Source organism: Ictalurus furcatus, chromosome 21 (genome assembly GCF_023375685.1).
Source record: "Ictalurus furcatus strain D&B chromosome 21, Billie_1.0, whole genome shotgun sequence".
In the NCBI taxonomy this organism is placed as follows: domain Eukaryota; kingdom Metazoa; phylum Chordata; class Actinopteri; order Siluriformes; family Ictaluridae; genus Ictalurus; species Ictalurus furcatus.
The window spans coordinates 10,646,515-10,667,104 of NC_071275.1; the positions used below are offsets into that span (position 1 = coordinate 10,646,515).

Consider the following 20,590-nt stretch of genomic DNA (forward strand, 5'->3'; position numbering starts at 1 on the left):
CGTCTTCATTTATATCTGGGAATCCTGTACCGGCGAAGTCTACTGTAATGAGTCGCTTTCATTTGTGTGTGTGTCAGTGTGAATATTCCTGATCCCATGTGTGTGGGGGTGGCGTTACGTTAGCTTCATGTCCCTGCAGTCATAACTGCGAGTTAGAGCTCACACTGGTTATGACCCCTGAAAAACAGCCGCGAGTAACGGTGGCTTCATTAAGGCTCGGAAAAGCTCTCGCTGCATTAAACAGCCACGGCAAATCACACATTGAAATCAGTGCCATTATGTAAAGTCACACCAGGGGCGTAACGCTCTGTGTGTGTGTGTGTGAGAGAGAGACTGAGAATGTACCCATGTACATGTGTGCATGTGTGTGTCACTCATTACCGTTTTCATTTCACCAGTGAATGTCTTTATCTCACACAACCCAGACGGCACGGCCTTACATGTAAATCGACATAATCAGGGATTAAATTTATTTATTTTTTAAACGTGCTGGATGTAATAGATGTAATCAAAACATTCTTATTTGTTCATAAGAAGTGGCATTTATCAACGTTACCATAACGACAAGAAGTTTTAAATGACGCCGGTCTCATAAGGAAAGCAAAAGGAAGAAAAACCCAAAAGAATTCTTGAACCGCATCATCACCATTCTGCTTCCTTTCATAAAAAAAAAATGTTCTGTGTTTATTTTGCAGCCATGATGGAGAGCATGCGTAGATGCAAACTGCGTGTAAAGTAATCGTGTTTAAAAGTTTCTTGCAGATCTGCGAAGCTGTAGTCTTGCTGGCTGGCTGCATCTCCGTGTGCAGTCCCCCCCAATAAATCCAAAGGGGATACAAACTTTCAAGCACTCTAATCACAAAAAACCCCATGACTAGCCGCAGCCGCAAACGCTTCAGAAGTGACTCATGGAAAAAACACTTCTTAGAGCCAAAACGAGCACTGTTCAAGTATGGGTAATTATATTTTTGATATAGTACAGGAAGCGGAGCTAGATCTGATCCACTTCCTTCTATAAGACTGACCCTAACACCAAACCCCTAACCCACAAAACAACAACACATTTAACACACCTATCCATCCTGAAACGCAATGAGCTGGACTTTTGGCTCCGCCTAAGTAGGAGGAGCTTCATCAGGTCCAGCTCCGCCCTGCAGAATTTCCCACATATACGACATATTCCCCTCTGAAGTATTTGACTCTATAAAGCACCACTTTTTTTTTTCCCCTCACATGAGTTCTGCATTTTCGACGTTTATCTGACTCTACATACACGCACGCGTAAAACAATCTTTCTCCTCGGTCTCTACTCTCTCTATCGGCCGTGTTAATGCTATAATATTTCATGATAAGCATATAATTAACATTTGAAGTGCACAAAAAAAATCATTTCCATTATCATTCATTATTGCCACAGATCAAGTAAAAACTTTTTAATCTTTGTGTCGAGTCCTCTCTCGCTGATAGAATGATATGCTGTGCAAGCCCAGCACATTAACACCTACGTTAATGGCACTTGTGGAAAAAAATGGAGCGTTGGGGAGAGGGAGAGTGAGAGAGAGAGAGAGAGAGAGAGAGAGAGAGAGAGAGAGAGAGAGAGAGAGAGCATTGCGCTTAATAAGCCTGGCTACATTTCACATTAGAAGTGGCCATTAATATTCCATTATCTGTCTGGACATCCTACAAAAAGGCACCGAAATTGCCCAGCTGTAAAAAAGAAAGCGCTATCTCGCCCCTTCAGGTGAGGTGTTAATATGCTGCGTAGTTAAAAGACAAAACAACAACAACAACAACAACAATAAAAATGAATACACACACGTACCTGGTTTTAGGGGACGTCGTTAGCCACTCTTCATGCTTTTCAAATGATATCAAGTAAGCGGCGATCTCCTGGAAAAGAAAAAAAAGTATATAATTTCTTTTTTTTTTAACACCAAAATAGACCCAAAATAGCACCGATATAATCAGTCTAAAGAAAACGCGTCCAAGTGTTATTCGTTCATTCATTCTTTTTTTTGACTCTCTATTGCCTGCGGATATTGATTTACGGCGCTGAAATGATCCTGACTGCTGCACGCCATTCCACTTGTAAGTCAAAAGCCCTGTCCGCGAGTTAAAGGGGCACTCAGACGCGCCTCCCGTCCATGTCAGAGCAAATATTTTTAAAAAAAAAAAGAGCGCCAGATCTGTCCACGTGACCTGACGATGACCAAAAAAGGTGTGCAGATGGCTACGGGATGTCATTCGCATGCACGTGCTAATCCCTCAAACTTGCCATGGTCGCCGTAGAGACTCTGTAGAGCTCATTTTATGCGCCGACGGTCTCGATTTGCACGAGTCGTGAGCGGAATCCGTGTCCGGGTGCCTGGCCTACAGAGTCGAGGTGTGTCGCGGAAAGGTTAACAGCTTCGTCGCAGGATGTTACGGGTGCCTTATGAGGGCTTATGCAAAGGAGGGACATGTTAAGGAGAGGGAAAGACGGGAACAAGGGTGGCTGCGGAGAGAAGCAAGACCGGCACCGTGATCCATCCTTGTGGCTCTTCTCCAGGGGAGAGGAATATTTAAGGAATAAACATTACAGATGCAGCATGCTGTTACAGGAAAACAATCAACAACAGAGAATGTCCACAAGTTGATTATTTTCCAATCACGGCATGCTCCGCAATGTTTTATTCCTTATACATTCCTTCCCAATGTGGTTTATTCCTCTTATATATATATATATATCACAGCCAGGTTTCAAATTTTTTATATATTAAAGAATGATGACACACTTTTTCTGAAACGTTCCGTTCTCACTCGTGTTATAGCAGCGATAAATCATCGTTCCTTCATCAGCCTCTCTTCTCTCTCTCTCTCTTTCTTTAAAAGTTAATAAGATTAATACGCAGCTTTTCATGCTACCAAAAAAACCCCGCAAGATGTCAGAACGCTTAACGTTACAGCTTTACCTCTGACTGCTACAAAGCGCTGACGCTGGAGACTCCGATTACACGATGACAAGGGTTTTACACCTCGTGTGAACGAGCTGTTACTATAGTAACGATGACGTATTAAAAGGAACGTATTAACATACTCTAAACCTGTGATTTGCAGCTACACTACTGTCAGAGCCGCTGTTGTAGAAAATCAATCGACACCTTCTGACCAAAGCGTTGAAGGCGTAGAGTTTCAGAGGGCTTGATGAGGAATCCTGAAGTTTTTATCCGCTATAAAAGGCAACACAGAACGTCTGAGGCTACTACATCGCTGCCAACTCAGCTCCATTGTTTCAGCTATTTATTTATTTATTTTCCCCACCTCTGACCAAGCTGCACACTCCCTTTGTCTTCCTGTTTACTGCTCGGCTAAGTTTTCATTAGTGCTGTCTCACTGCTCGTCAAGTCAAGCCCCTAAAGTCCCCTAGCACGTCCTCGGGTGGAGTGAAAGACAAACGATGACCTGTTATAATTGGCAAATGGAAATAAAACACAGACAAAACCAAAAGCAAAAAGCAAAAGGGGGCTCTGGGTTTTTTTTTGTCAAATTCGGTTTATTTACGAAACGATTCTCAGTGGCTTGTTAGTTCTGACTATTCTTTTTTTTCTCCACTCTTTCGTTGTCTTTTCCTCACCGCACACCCTGTCACTTTCTTCTCAGCTTCTTTTCCTCCTCCTCATCTCCGCTATCTTTAGTATTCCTATTATATTACTCTTCTGCGCTTCACATCGGTACGACAAAGTAGTTTTGCGCTGAAAATGAAGAAGAAGGTCTGTGGGCTTCAGCGTTCTGCCGGAGATCCCCTCTCCTCCTCCTCCTCCTCTTCCTGATTTCCTCTCCACCCTGGAGGCCAGTCATTCAGCTTCTGGTGAGCCTGCTCCAGGCAATCACTTCTCTCACCTCGAGTTAACCTGAAGAGCGACAATCTCTGAGACTTGCTGCACTCATAAGCCATCCAATGCGAAAAACTCCTCAAAGTCTTTTTCTTTTCTTTTTTTTTTTTCAAACTACAGTCGGGGAAACAAAGAGCGGCGCGCCTGGAGCGAGAATTCCAGACAAACGCTTTTTTCTCTCTCCAATCTGGAAAATCTCAGAGCTCTTTCTCGTCCTGTCTCCTCCGGCTCGCGGCTTTGGAGCTCTTTGAGTGTGTCTCGACAATTTCACAGCAGACGACCTCGTGAGTCTTATCGCTGTGTTCAAAAAACGCCAAACCTACTATAAGACTGTGACTACCACAGCGTGACTTCAATTATCTGAAGTTCGAGCGTGAGAACTTGACGCTGTTCAAACGTATGTTTTGGTCTAGTCCAAATCAGGAGGTGGTACTACAGTTGGGCAATACCATCATATTTAATTACAACAGTAAATAATTGAAAGCTTCAGAGGGCCTTTGAAGAAGATTTTCGCTGAAGTGATCAAGGAGCTGTTCCAGTGGAGCTGATACTGCTTCGTACTTCATGCGGTGTCAAAACTAGTCACGGCAACGATGATATCATGGATAAAAGACTGCGCTAGGGCTGGGCAATATGGCAAAAACAAGGACATGTCTACGATACACAATATGTATCACGATTTATAACTCAGCTGACAAACTCAGTTTAGAACTGTAATTAAAAACATTGAAAATGAGGAAGTTTCGATGTCACTTTTATTTAATATCTCAAAAAACGTGTAACTGAAGGATTAAGTAAAGAAACATGACATCAAATCAACTGCTTTCATTCCGTTCCATCTATCAGTCCATCTTCTATTCCGCTTATCCTACAGGGTCCCGGGGAAACCTGGAGCCTATCTCAGGGAGTATGGGGCACAAGGCGGGGTACACCCTGGACGGGATGCCAATCCATCGCAGGGCACAATCACACACACATTCACACACCCATTCATACACTACGGACACTTTAGACACACCAGTCAGCCTACCGTGCATGTCTTTGTACTGGCAGAGGAAACTGGAGTACCTGGAGGAAACCCCCACAGCACGGGGGAGAACATGTGAACCCGGCACACACAGAGAATCGAGGGAGGGAGAGAGGGAATCGAACCCCGACCCTGGAGGTGTGAGGCGAACGTGCCAACCGCTAACCCACCGTTGCGTCATTCCATTCTATATAGTAGTAATGCTTAAAATGTTATTTAAAGCCATCATAATACCAACGATATCTCAGAAAAGTGTATCGTGACATTTCATCACAATATTGATATTATATCGCCATATCGCCCAGCCCTAGGGTGCAGAACGGCAGCTTATGGAAACATGCATCGAACATTATGCCAAAACCTGCATCAGGTGAAGAATAAAACAACCCGTTCCATGCAGTTATAGAAAAATTATCAATGATGGCATGGTGTGATGAAGTGGGGTTACTGTTACCACCTGGTAGTTATTTTGCTGTAATACCACACCCCCAAGTGTTTTATTCATCTTATGCCACAGCAAATAAAAAAAAAAAATACATTTTATCTAGTAAACAACGACACGTCATCCTTTTCCCCCCGCTTACAGTTAGGTTTAGTTCCTGTTCTCACTTCCGTTACAGCAGCTATAAACATTCCCTCAACAGCCTGTCACGCTACACAGAAACAGCAAAGTCCTGAAATTCTCCGAAGTTTGCAGCTTTGCTTCTGAATGTTACAAAGTGCTCGCACTGGGGACTCCTTCCGTAAATGTTAAACGAACATTTCCGTACAGAAAACCTCACCAGATCACCGTACGATACGATACGATCTGCTTGTGTGTGTAAATTGTTGCTGTAGAAATTTAAAGAAGTAATGCGTTTAGATATAAACCTGCGATTTGTCGCAGATCAATCGACGCCTTCCGATCAAGAAGTCAAGCATTTACTCAAGCGTGAGACTTTAACGCAGAGATCGTTCCAAGAAAGAAACGAATTTTCTTCCTTCCCAGATATGTCCAAAGAGTAAAGCAGATGTCAAATTTAATAACGAACTTCTTTTATTACTTAAAATACTCATCCGATCGCCACCGTCTACTAGCTCCCTCGCCTTCCCTAAAAAGAAATAAAAGGCAGAATTATAAGCTGGGAAAGTAAGAAATCAATTTGAGTCTCCCTTCGTTTGTCCCGAGTGAACCCGACTATAATTGTTTAAACCTAGAGTAAGTGTGAAATTAATCATGCTCGAGTTTTGCTCCCTAAACCCCGACCGCATCACTTTTAATCGGACCGATCCGGGAGATCCAGCGGACTGATCTGGCACTCGGGGAAATCGAGAGAGGATGGGAGGCGCTGACAAATTTCCTTACAAATGCCTAATCCTTATTTCATTGTGTTCACATCAAACAAAAGTACGTTCGACCTGTGAACAGGGTCACGTGATGATGTTGTTGTTGTTGTTGTTGTTTTTAATGACGTTTCAGAACATTCGGTTCTGTTGTTCGTCCCGATTAAAACGAGAAGCCTGTGAGAACTTCACGGCAGCCAGGTATGTTGGCTAAAGAAGAACGGAGTAACGTCAGGGCATCCCGACGTCATCTAAATAATCATGATCAAACCCGCCGTCTGGTTCTTTTACATTCTCTCTCCACCCACTCAGTCAAGGAGAAATCAAAGAACTTCAGGAAGTAAACTGACACGCCACTTTCAAAAGTGGGAGAGGAAATTGAGTCATTAATCATAACGCTCACACCCCCGGTTTCAGTCCCAGTCCTGTTCTCTCTCTCTCTCTCACACACACACACACACACACTCTTAATTTCTAAAATGGGGTGGCCCGAGCTTGTTATGCAGAACGCAAGAGATAAATACTCCCCATAATTCCCTGATTGTCGCAACGCCACTCCACTGTTTTGATTGTTTGGCATAGGTTGAGGGCTTTCAAGAGAACGTATGAGACCGAGATGTAGAAGGTCATCATAGTATCCTAACATTGATGTTCAGTCACGCATTCATTGGGGGAATACTTAATCAAGGAGCCCTTAAACAAGCCGAACATGACAGAGACTCGAGGGACGAGGCTGGTGGCTCGTCCAGCCTGGGCGCTGCCTGCTTTAAATGCGTGCGTCGACTTGGTTTGTCTGGTAAACACCTGCTACTTCTCTGGCATTGATGGCAGTAGCTCAGATTCTCAGGGCCAAGTCTGTCAGGTGCAGGGCTGGGTGATATATCATGCAGGAATCGATCGGCAATCGATGAAGGATCCTGAAGGAGATCTGAGCTTTCAGTGTACGTACTACTGGACTCCTGCCACGCCACGGTGTCTTGGACCCGCCTCCTCTGAGCACCTTGAGAGTTGACGTCGGAGAAGCTGGGCTTGAATCTGTTGCGTTTCGCTTACTTTTTCTATTATCCTCGTCTCTCTTAGACTTCCCTTTCCTCCCGTACCGTGGTGCCTCTCCTTCTGCTTGTTTATGTGTCTGGCGATGATAAGGAGAAAGTGAAATTGTAAAGGAAAGGCAAAAAAAAAAAAAAAGGAAGGAGGCTGAGGAAGAAGTTGACACTTAGCAAGACTGCTGTTCTGTTGTCTCACTGCCAAGCCTGGTGCCACTGCGGATAAAAATAAAACGAAACAAACTATTCCGTGGCATCTTCTCGGTTAGCAGTTAGCCGAGCGAGCAGAGAGGGAAGGACAACGGGAAAAAAAAAGCAAGAGGCTGAGAAAAGCCGATGTAAACGACTGATTAGTCTGGAAAAAAACTGCCACTGCATCCTTACTTAAATATAATAAACTGCTCGCACGGGATAACAGCAACGTTCATACTGATGGCTCATTATTTACTCTCTCGGTTTCTACATCCGTCTGTTCTTTCTCGCATATTTTTTTTCCCTGATAAAAACCTTACTAAAGCTGGCGATAGTTTTAAATGTACAAAATACACTAACAAATGAACAATGACAACAGCAATAATAGAAATGATAATAAGAAATAAAAATAGAAAAGCAGTAAAAACTATTATTATTACTGTTATTATTATTATTATTATTATTATTATTAAGCCATTTTAAGAACCCAGAGATGTTTAAATCAGACCTAAAGTACTCATTAAAATGGAAATCCCCCTAAATGGTGAAGCTTGTCTCCCTCGAATTACATTTTGTTGTTCTTGCAATTTCCCCCGTAATCACACAAACTCCCAAGTTTTTAATTTGTTTCCAACTTCTCCACTTGTTACTTGGGCCAATTGCTTGTCTTCGTGCACATGCACAGTCATGCGGTAAATAGCTCCTTTACTTTGCAGCGAGTGAAGCAGATTGATAGCGACTGCAATTAATAGCTGCCAAAGCAAAAACACAACGCATACAGCCTGGGATAAAGAAGCACCGAAACGGGAGATAGGAACAAAATGGAGGGTGTGTCATAAGAGCTGCGTGTAGTGTTAGCATCAGGCAAGAGCCAGCTTTGATAAAGAGAACATCCGCGCAATGCATGATGAAGGAGGAAAGGTCAGAGCAAGGAAACAGTTTCAGCAAGTGAAGGTCATATTATGGGTAGGAGCAACCTGAAGCAGGCTTGCTAGTGTGTGCTTAGCCCTGAAAGGATATTGGTTTCTTCTGCCTGGGGATCGTGGATGTGAGGAGACATTTGATGGGATCACAAGTTCCTGTTTTGTTTTGTTCCTGAGCCATGTTAGGAATGTAGGAAGAAAGAAAAATAAAAACCTTACGTCCTTGACTGATTTTCAGCGAATCACAAATAAAGATCCGACAAACGACAAAAATTGTGGTTATATTGTTTTTTTGTTTTTAAAAAAAAATAAAGTAACAAAACTGTGACCGTTTATGTCAGCCTAATGCCTGACTTTACTCTTATGTCGTACCTATTTTAAATAATAATCAGCTCCGTCGTGCTGATGTGAGGCTGGACAACAACGTTGTGTACAAACACACAAGATGGCTGCCGTTCATATCTTGCGGTTGTTTGAAGCTTTGCTTTGCTTGCTTGCGCACGTCCTTGGAAACTAACGGGAAGCGTCCGCGTGCCGTGATACCGACGTAATTAGCGGGGGCAGTATGCCACCGTGTCCATACTTGACTAAACAAATCTAATGTCTCGTATTTGCATCCTTCCTTATGTACTATTCTAGACCGTTATTGCGTCAAAACCTCTCATGTTGCCCTCAGACCTACTGAAAGGTCTGGTTTTGTGGAAATACTTTTGAATGTAAGGTCAGAAGTTTTCGATCTGAGATGCACATCATGACAACAATCATGATGACGGAGGAACGTTTTAAAGAGTGAGACGTGTCGTGTAGAACGTCGCTGTGCGTGAAATCGATCACCGGTACAGTTTGACACGGAAACCAGATGAACAGAGAGGTTTTGGTTCTGATGTGCTGTCACAATTTGATGGGAAAATAGAAGGGAAGGGAGTATGAAAGGGAAAATTGGCAAGACGCTATGTAAGGCCATAATACCTCCGCTGCTCCATCTGACACGATGACAAGTCTACGAACAGCAACGTTTGTCAGGGATGAACCGGCTGGACTCAGTGGTCGGTCCACCAACTTCTGAATATTTGCATATTTTCATAGTTCAACCTGTTAATTAACGGACTCCCTTTTTTTTCTTCAAGTCTTGTGTGTTTCTAACTAATTTTACCTTCTAAAGACTTGCTGCTGTAATCATAAAAGTCATACCAGGACTCATCCTTAGGACACAGGAGTCTAAGAGTCTAAGACTGGGTGGGAGGCATGGCGTTACTCTCTCTCTTCAGAGTGATGATAACCAATCGTGACGGTCTGTGAGCTCATGTAGGAACAAGATGGCAATTAGTGCTTGTTCAGCTGTCCCGTGCACCGAGCAGAAGTTTGAATAGCGTAAATGCATATCTCCGTGCAAGAGATGTTCTCTAAAGGAAGTTAGAGTTGAACTAAACTGGTTTAAAGAGTCTATGTTTAGAGAGTCGTGTCACGTCGACATCTCCTGCTGCCTTACTTCAGATCACAAGTTCAGCATCCAGCTGTTTGAGGTGGATTGTCCTCTCTGGGGACCTGTATCCGAGGGTGTACTGTAAAAAAACAAAAACAAAAAAAACCCCCAAAAAACAAAACCCTAGCTCTTGAGCAACAGGAGCTGTCCATCCGGCCTAGCTATGAGTCAGATTGGGTGAGACAACATCGAAATCAATGTCTGAGAGTTGTGCAGTTGAGCAGAGCTGATGGCACTTTGAGAGGTTGAGGTCTTTATAATTTGTCATGGAGAGGATTATAGGTAGAGGTGTGGATAGCGGCGACCATACAAAAGAGAGAGAGAGAGAGAGAGAGAGAGAGAAAGAGAGAGAGAAAGAAAAAAAAGACCACCTGAGCATAAAAAATTACTCATACAAGACAACACAAAACAAAAATGGATCCAGGATGAAAAATGTTCTCTGAAATGATTCTTCAGACGGCCTTATTCGTTTTTTTTCTCTCACTTCATTTCAGCCCGAACGCTTTGTTTGCGGTGGGAAATTTCCTGTCGTCAATGACACGGATTCATCTTTTGTTCGATCAGAGGTGCGTGACGAGCCTTAATGAAGGTGTGTTTGTGCTGTCAGGAGTGCTAGTGTGTGGCCGGCCTGCCTGCCCGGTGAGCCATTTGGCACGGACAGATCTTGGCTAGGAGTTGCTGAGGTAGCACTAAAAAATGGCCATGAAGGTCAATCTGTGTGTTGCTGGGAAGGAGAAGGAGGATGGCCTGGGATGCACGGTTCTGTGTAATGGTACTGTATGGATATGCATATCCTCTAAAGCCGGAGATATCTCTGTTTTACAGTCACTCTTCCACTGTTTTAATGATGTTAAAAAATGAACGGCACCAAATTTTCTCCACCTTAACTAATCAAAAACTGAAGCGGTAGTGTCCAGCCTTCCTAGTTCTACTAAATATATAATGAAACTGGCTAAATTTATCATAGCTTGCTACAGTAAGTATCATATCTGCAGTTACTCTATATCAAAATTCTACTTATATTTGCTTTTGATACATGACACAAAGGTTAAACCTGCCCTTGGGACAAAAGGTGAAAGGAGCGTTAGTGCGCACCGAATGGCTAAATTGCTCCCTGTGCGAGAGGTGAAGACTGAAACCTCGCTCGCTCCAGGCTATGCCTACGACTCAGCCAAGGGTTTCGCGTCCCCTCGTGCAACGACTCGCTTTCCCACTGAAACCGCACACACACACCGACAGGACCTGTTTGGCTTGTTTAGTATTGATCAGGCGATGTCTAACTGATTGACATTTGCACTGATGGAACAAGAAGAAATAGTGTTTTGCTACACAAATGCTTTACAGAAATGTTTTACAATGATTAACGTATCACGATGTAAACGGAGTTTGAAGTCTAAAATTAGTCACCGTTGACCACAGTGACATGTTATTGACTAAAGCAATATGGCAAAACATATACGTCGAAATTGTAGCTTGTAAACTGGTGCATTTTTTCAATTATTTAAGGAATAAATCACTTCGGCGTGTGCAGTTATAGGAAAATAATCAGAGTTCAAAGGGAGGTGCGATGAAGCAGAGTTACGATCGCTATCCTGAAGTTGATTATTTTCCAATAGAAGCATGTTCTCTTACACTACAGCAGTTTGCCAACGATTACAATTTTCTTTTATTAAATAGATATTAGATTCAGTATGCCATACTTTTTATCCGTTTAGAGATACATTTAACGTTAATGTTGTGGAAACTGTTACAATGTTCCCTTGAAGTCAATAAAACCAAAACGCAGCTTGTTGTGTTACCGTTACTTTCCCTCTGACTGTTACAAAGCACTGACACTGGAGACTCCTTCCATAAACTTTGAATAAGCATCTCCTTACCATCTCCACTGTAAAAGTCCATGTGCACATGCTGTTACTATAGAAACAAAAACATACAGTATTAGAACGAGCGCTTTAATATAAACCTGTGATTTGTAGCTGCACTACTGTCACTAATAGAGCTGCTGTTAAAGAAAATGACTCGACACCTTCTGACCAATCAGAATCAAACGTTTAACAACGCAGGACAGGAGCACGAAATAAATTACATGTGACTCCATGACGGACACAAACGCTCATGAGTGTGAGCTTTATTGATGATGCGATGATAGACCTGTTGAGTTTGTTTCGTTCACTGATCTAATTTATCTAAGACATCTGACGGCCTCAAATTAACTACGGGAACGAGACCAGTTCCTTCATTTCCACGTCCTCCTCTGCCCTTTCAGCTGAGAGTTATTCGTCTCTGGGTGACCCTAGATTTCACACTACATTGGCTCTCCATCCCATTTAAAAAAAAAAAAAAAAAAAAAAAAAAAAAAGGTCCCTTTCTGCTGACAGAAGGAGGGATGTTATCTGTTAAATAAGCGATTCTCAAGCATGCGCTGTTTTTGCCACCGGCAAAAGGTTTTTTTTTTTGCTGAAAAGACACACGGCTGAGGAGACACCAGGGAAAAGTCAAACTACTATCTCTCCCTCTGCGCTCGAAACGCTTTAACCTGACAACAGCGTATAACGGCGTTTGAGAGGCAAAGTACTTCGACTGTATGCGCTCTTATACAGTATATTGTCTTTATTTATTTATTTTATTTACCTTTTGTTCACTGGATGTTTGTCCATACGTTAGAGTATCTATGGAGCGGTTGTCACTCATATTATCATTTTAGCGCATCGAATGAGGAGACTGCAGGCAAAGGCTACAGCCTGGAGATTGCTGAGGATGGTACCGCTTGAAGTACCACGGAAATGGTTTTGGACCTCAATTCCGCATGGACGTTCTCGCTGTGGTTGCTGGGACTACGATTGCTGCGATGGCCTTGGGACTGCAATTACCACATGCAGTATTGCACTCAGGTCTCCTTTAGTGACCAGTGGACTAGTTATACAAACAGAGTTCATGTAAAAACCATAATGAACTTTCTTTTACTTTTACACTATCCGTTGTTACCCAGATGAAGACGAGTTTCTTCCTCATATCATCTTAGGGAGTTTTTCCTCCGTTTACCACCGTCGCCACCGGCTTGCTCAATAGGGATAAATTCACGCACTTAAAATCTGTATCCTGTGTTTATATGTTTCTGTAAAGCTGCTTTGAGACAATGTCTAGTGTTAAAAGTGCTATACAAATAAAACTGAATTGAATTGAAAAGGCTGCATCTGTTCAGCGAAAACCACTTGTTGATACTTTCATATCTGTTGTAGAAGTATATTTCATGACCGATGGCCAGACGGCCATTACATACAGTGCTCACACAAAAGAAGTGTGCGTTAGTCCTTGGTTTTCTTCTATCTACCCAATTTATAAGGGAGCTAAAGAGCATTGTGAGCCATACATTCAGTACAGTACGTACCCACTGTGAGCAGAGTGTGTGTATTCCCAGATTGATGTCCTGCTTCTCTGCACTCTTGTGTTTTTTTGTGTTGTCACCGCACCGGCTAACTGTGATACATGGTTACTGCTAGGCTGCTTCTCACGTCAAAATATTAATCTTTTCACTCAAGAAGTTATTTATTTATTTATTTTTCGAACTTTTTCTCGTCCACCATTTGTCAGAAGGATTTTCTAAATGGGACTAAAAGTAAAAATGGCACATGGCCTATTTTTCTGTTTACAAAAAAAACACCAACAAAGTTGGAAAAAGTTTAGCTCCGTGTAGTTGTGGTAGTATAGCTTTGTGAAACAAAGGGAACAAAATAAATAAATAAATAAAAGCAGGGATTTTAGTATCACAGCAAAATATCTTCTGTAATTTTGCAAATCTCAACCTAAACATGAATTAGAATTTACCCCAGATAGCAATGCCCCCCCCCCGCCCCCCCAATTTGATATTTCACTCAAAGATTAAAAAGCGAGCTGTCTTTGCACCTAGAAGTGAACAAGAAAAAGTCTTAACTTTGTAAGTGCAGGACTTGCCTTAAATTATTTAAGGGGATGCTTTTAAATCTTTAGGATTGACGGAAAACACTTAATTAACCACCACAACAACAACAACACATTTATTTATATAGCAAATATAAAACCAACACGTTGACCAAAGTGCTTTACATACCAAAGACCTATACTGTATAGTTAGACACACTAAATACAGTCAAAAGCAAGAGAAAAGAGGTGAGTCTTCAAATGAGATTTAAAAGCATCAAGGGTAGTCCAAAGTCGAGCAGCCGCGACAGAGAAGGCCCTATCTACTCTCGACATTAAGAGGACTTAGGAATAATGAAATAAAGACTTTGCGATGACCTTATACCGTTCCACGATGTAGGGAGGGTTCGAGCAATTTATACTCTTTAAAAACAAATAATAAAATCTATATTTTATGCTGAATTATGAGTTTATCTGGGAGTCAGTGGAGAGATGCCAGTGCAGGTAATATACTAATATGTTTCCTAGTCCCGGTCAAAAGCCGAGCAGCAGCAGCGCTTTGGATTAACTGCCAGATTACGCCAGAGCCATATCAACCTGCAGTTCTCACCTAATCCAGCTAATCCTGGCCAGTACCTGGACGAGAGACCTCCTGGGGAAAACTAAGGTTGACGTTGGAAGTGGTATTAGGGAGGCCAGCAGGGGGCGCTCACCTTGTGGTCTGTGTGTGTCCTAATTCCTCAGTATAGTGACAGGGCCATTATACTGTAAAAACAGCAAGGTCCTTCGGAGGTCCTGACTCTCTGTGGTCATTAAAAATCCCAGGATGCTTCTTGGAAAAGAGTAGGGGAATACCCCCAGTGTCCTGGTGAAATTCCTCCATTGGCCCGTCTCTGTCATGGCCCCTAATAATCTCCACCTCTGAATTGGCTACATCACTCTCTCCTCTCCTCTAATAGCTGGTGTGTGGTGGGCGTTTCTGTCGCATGAGGTGGATGCTACACACTAGTGGTGGGTGAGCAGATTTCCCCACCATACTATGTAAAGCACTTTGAGTTTCTATATAAATGTAACTCTAACGAACTGAAGGCATGCTAATGAGGCATGAGAAATACCATAGTACAATGAGTTACAGTAATCCAGTCTGGAAGAAATAAAAGCATGTACTGTATAACAACCTCCAGATCCTTAAACCTTAAAAGACAAAACAGTCTTCAATTTCGCAATAGCCCTTAGTTGAAAGAAGCCACCACTTACCACAGAAATTAAATTCAGAAAATCAAACTTTAAATCAGAATCAAAAATCGCACCAAGATTCCTGGCGTGATTGTGTAATTTAGTTGCAAGGTGGCCTTGTTGATTAAACTGGAACTCCGTCCCCCCTTGAAATTCACTCCCCGGACCCGTGTAAACCCCCATTTCTAGCCCTGTGTATGAAATAATCTTAGGCTAATGCAATGAAATGCTGTAGAGCAAAGATGCCTTCAGAAATAATGATAATAATGAGTAATGAGTCTTTGTTGGTCACATAGACATTACAGCACAGTGAAATTATTTTCTTCCTGTCAGGAAGTTTGGGTCAGAGCGCAGGGTCAGCCATGATGCGGTGCCCCTGGAGCAGAGAGGGTTAAGGGCCTTGCTCAAGGGCCCAACAGCGCAGTGCTGGGGCTTGAACCCCCAACCTTCCCGTCAGTAACCCAGAGCCCTAAACACCAAACCAGCACTGCCCCAATAATGAAATGAAATGTTTCTACATAAAAATAAAACACTATAAAAGCAGTAAACAGTAATAAATGATACAAAGTCAGTATTTGGTGTGACAACCATTTGCTTTAAAAAAAAAAAGTCTAGTCTCAGTTACAGTGTGTGCAGTTTTATAAGGAAATGAGTTGTATGTTTTACGGGACATCTTGCAGAACCAGACACGGTTCTTCTGGACACTTTGACTTTTTAATGTCATACTCGCTTCTTATTTTTCTAGCGAAACCCAGCAGCCTTCACTGAGTTATTTATCTGAAAAGTGGTCTCTTACATAATATTTAACATTTCATTTTGTACTGGATAACTAATGTTTGGAAATCTAACATGTTTTTGAACACACTCGAAAGAAGTCATACAATTAAAAAATATATAACAAGGTTTGTACACTCCCTAACCCCCACCAACCACCACCCCACAAAAAAAACAAAAAAAAAAACAGCCTGCCTAAGACTTTTGCACAGTACTGTAGCTTTAAAATAAACTTCAAACATAACGGAAGCTCTTAAAGAAAAACTATTTCAGACATTTGACCTTGCTGTGACCTTGACCCTATTTCCAAAATCTTATCGGTTCTTCTGCTGGATGCAATCATAGTTCCATATGACTCATACAAACATTCGACCATTCGTTCTTGAGATATCTGGTGTGGACGGATACACCGATAGACGGACAGATGCACGAGATCCACCAGTTAGTACTTACAAAATTATGTGTTTGTTCCTGTTTAGCTGTCAAATTGTTTATGTTTATGCACATGGGCATATATTTATCTATTCATCTGATTGTTTGCTTTAAAACTCCATAAAAATGCAACTTTATATTATTCCTAATCGAGTGTGCTTGATGGTTGAAGGTTTGTCACGGCTCACATCACACCTCTTACTCCAGGAGTGATTCTATAGGAGAAAAGTGTGCTGAGAGTGCTGGAAGCACACATGCTGTTGCACTGGAATGAACATGAAGTTCATTTCTTATGCTTTCGCCATGTTGTCAGAGCAAAACAATTCCCACCCTGCTTAGAACCGATGAGAAAAAGCGTTATCGACGCGTCCCCCTTTGAAAACCCCAACAGATAACAGGATTACAACTCCAGAACTATGACATAACAGATGTTGTCATGCTGCTCTGCGTAGTCTAGACATGAGAGGACATTTCAGTAAGAGGATTTCTTTCTGTCACACTAAGACACGGTGATGTTGGACAGCGGTGGCGGCAGTGGGAGCGAGAACTCGGCCAGAAGGCTGAAGCGTGTACACGTGGCGCGGTTCCACGCAGCACGTCAGCCGCTGGCTCCTGAACAGAATGACAAGTCGGCGGTGCAAGTTGTATTTCCGGGACTTTCCCGAGCCGCATTTACTTTGCGAACTAGGGAGCATCACATAAGCTGGAGCTCGTGGTTTCGCGCTGTAACTCTACAGGAATCCTCCAGAAAGTCTTTCACTCCTCATGTACTACAGCGACGTGCCAAGTTCTCACTTATGTTACAGCAGCTGTAAACAAGCGTTCTGATTCCTCTGTCTTGAAATGAATAAGACAAAAAGAATTCAGCTTGTCATGTCGTGAAGACCTTTTTGGCGCTGGAGACTCCTTCCAAAAATTATTCAGTGGTCGATAACCGTATGTTTTTTCCCCCTTTTTAACCAACTTATTATTAGGTTACGTGGTACACCCCTGAGAATCAGCGACTGTACTGTAGAAACCAGAACTTACTTCCTGGTATTTTCCCTGACATTTTTTTCTCATATTTGAATTATGTTGATGATGTACAAATCGACAAAACTCACCACTAAACCGCTGATTTACAGTCTTTACAGTTCTATCCTAGTATTTGGTCACATGACCATCAGGTGTGTCCGGAGGAGACTGAGGTGCTTCCTTTGAGTTGTGTCATGAGTAAAGCTGTGGTACACTTCAGATTGATCCTCTACATTACCTACACAAGCACTGAGAGAGCCACGGCAATGACTAAATCGGCGGTTTCCCTCGATTCATTAATGCGGAGTCGAAGGCAGAAAAGCGGACAGAAATCGCTAGAATATAATAACAGCAAGTGCAAGTTATTAATAAAGGAATACAAGATTGGCTCGCTGGATCGTACAACAGAAAGCTCATCATCTTTTCATCATGGATGCATCATCTATTTGTCATTTCTAAAGGCGCGGGGATCTATGGAGCGTATGCTCAGCATGCCCAGAGCACTCGCAAAAAAACAAAAAAAGCAAAAAAAAAAAAAAAAACCCCAAAAAAACAAACAAACATTATCCCAAGTCCAACTGGCTTTGAAATGCAAATGCAAAATTATGCCTTCCACATGCCAACTGTTGCAAAGCCCCCTAGCTGCATTCTTCCGGGTCTCCTGTTTCTACAACATCCTACATTTTTTTTTGGCACGGACCAGCAGTTTGGCCCTTGCAAGTAGAACTAACAGCCCACGTCGAGATGAGATGAGCTGCTACACCAAAAAAAATTAGGCAAGGGTTGTGAAAAACTCAGTGGTGCTAAGGATGTGTGTTTGCTTTCTGGATCTTAAACAGCGAAGATGATCCGGAGCTGATCCTGAGCCCCTGGAGCTACTCACGTGACCGAGGTCGAATTCAGAAACGTCATGAACTGAAATCTGCCAGTTTGTGTCTCATGTTCTGTGAAGGAAATGGAATTTCGCAGTTCCGCCTCAGCGCTAAGGAGGAAATGGGAAGAGGGTGAAAGAAACCGCGGCGATCGATATTCTTGAGACATCGCCCCTCCCACCCACTCTCTCTGTGCTGTAACGTGTGTTCTGTGCTGCGAGTGGATGCGGGGGCCTGTACCACATGACCTTCAGCGTGGCCGGTAGGGACCCGCCCCCTCACCGGGCTCGCGTGGACGAGGGCGCGTCACATTCATCTCTGTCAGCTGCTAGCAGCAGCGCCATTCATCAGCTGGAACGCCCGACAGCAGCGCTAAAACACTGAGAGCACACACACACACACACACACACACATACACACACACGGTATGCCTACTCAAGACTACATACATGCTAAAACTGAAATATCCTAAAACAAACTCGCAGCTAAATAAAAACAACCTAAAAAAAGACTTATCAGTGATTAACTGATAAACAAAAAAACAATCATCTCTTCAATCGTCCGTCTCCGTTTATACGGAACGCTTTATTTTACACAGAATGATTTAAAGCGCACGTTACAGATGATTAATACAGCCATAGCCGTTGCATGTATATTCATGAATCGGTAAAAGCAGGGCTCGCTCCCGCGATCGATGGGAGCAGCCGATATGTTAATGCGAACAAGCTTATTGTACTGTAATCCCGTCCAAACTGCCACGTTACGCCGGCCTTTTGGTCTCGACGTGTAAACAGCGATCTGTCATCACTTCACAAACAGCACCGGTGGGCTTGAAGACTTCTCTATATGACAAGTCTACTCTAAACACTGAGAAATCAAACAGTAAGACATCGATAATCAATCCAGACAGGTGCTTCTGTAGTGTTTGGATGTCAGTAGATCAGTTTGTATAGAAAAGCTCATTTATTATTTATTTACGTGGTAAATGGTCTGCACTTATATAGCACTTTTTTTAACCTTAGTGGTTCTACAAAGTGCTTTACACGGGTTCTCATTCACCCATTCACACACACACACACACCCACCAGTGGTAGCAGAGCTGCCATGCAAGGTGCTAACTTGCCATCGGGAGCAACTTGGGGTTCAGTGTCTTGCCCAAAGACACTTCAGCATGTGGAGTCACGTGGGCCGGGAATCGAACCGCCAACCCTACGATTAGTGGACCACCCGCTCAACCTCTAGTGGAAAAAAATTAACCTTCAAGACGAAGCTTCATGACAGAATAATTGTTGATTATTTTTCTATAACAGTACGTCCCAGACTGTTTACTCGTGCTCTTATATGACAGCAATTTGATAACAGTTGTGAATTTTATTCGTTAATTAACTTTTCATTCGTTCATAGCTACATTTAATTGGGAAACAATTAAGGTCATGTTCTCACTTATGTTATAGCAGCTGTAAACAGTCGTTCCCTCACCAGCGCTCTTTATTCTTTCTTGTGGAGTTAATAAGACCAAAAAAAAGCAGCTTTTCATGTTAGCGAGAAACCGCGAAGCGTAAGGTCCTCTCTTACAAATTACAGCTTTACATCTGACTGTTACAAAACCCTGCCCTCTGAGACTGAGTCTCTGTGAATGAGCTGTTACTACAGAAGTGATAACGCATCATAACGAGTGCATTAATACTATATAAGCCTGTGATTTGTAGCTGCGCTACTGGCAGACCTGCTCTTATAGAAAATCAATCAACACCTTCTGACCAATCAGAATTGAGACGATGATGAAGGTACAAAGTTCAAGGTCAGTTCCGGGTAAAGAAGAATGAAGAATTATGGAAAGTGATTGCGTCCCATCGCCAAAAAGAGAAAATTTCTCTCCATCTTTTTGTCCAAGAGAAAATGGAAAAAATGGAGAGAAAATTTCTCTCCACCTTCTTGACAGAGTCATGGGTGATTCGATATCAACGCCTCCAATAAACACTTCACATCTGGAGAGACACGTCTGGGGCTTTGAATCTGAACGACGGGACCAATAACTCTATGCAGACGTTAATTTGACAAAGTGTGCAATAAAAACAATGTTAGTAAGGGAGGACGGTGGTCTTCAGCCAGTTTTTTAATTTCTGGTCAGCAAGATTAAAATAGCCTTTTCTTTTCTTTTTTTTATCCCTTTTTTCTTTTGCATGTGTGACAGAGAGAGAGAGACAGAGAGAGAGAGAGAGAGAGAGAGAGAAAGAAAGAGAGAGAGAGAGAGAGAGAGAGAGAGAGAAAGAAAGAGAGAGAGAGAGAGACAAAGATGGAGAAAGAGAGAGAAATCAAATGGAAATGCATTAAGGTCTGTGTGGGTGGGTAAAGGGAACGTGACTAAAATTATAAAAGTGATGTTACGATTGAGTGGTCCAACAAAAGAAATGGCGTTGTTGTAATCCCTGCATTAACTGTGCTGTCAAGTCACTAATAAAAATAAGGCAGAGGCAGATCAAGCGTTTGTGTGTGTGT

At 42.5% G+C, this 20,590-nt stretch overlaps 1 protein-coding gene across 1 annotated transcript in view; it reads right to left on the reverse strand.

Annotated features, from left to right (window-relative positions):
- LOC128624869 (calmodulin-binding transcription activator 1-like) overlaps positions 1-20,590 on the reverse strand; it is a 254,009-nt gene that overhangs the window by 139,020 nt on the left and 94,399 nt on the right. The window contains exon 4 of the mRNA XM_053652693.1: positions 1,823-1,890. Coding sequence (XP_053508668.1) covers positions 1,823-1,890 — 68 coding nt within the window. The remainder of the gene's footprint in view (positions 1-1,822; positions 1,891-20,590) is intronic.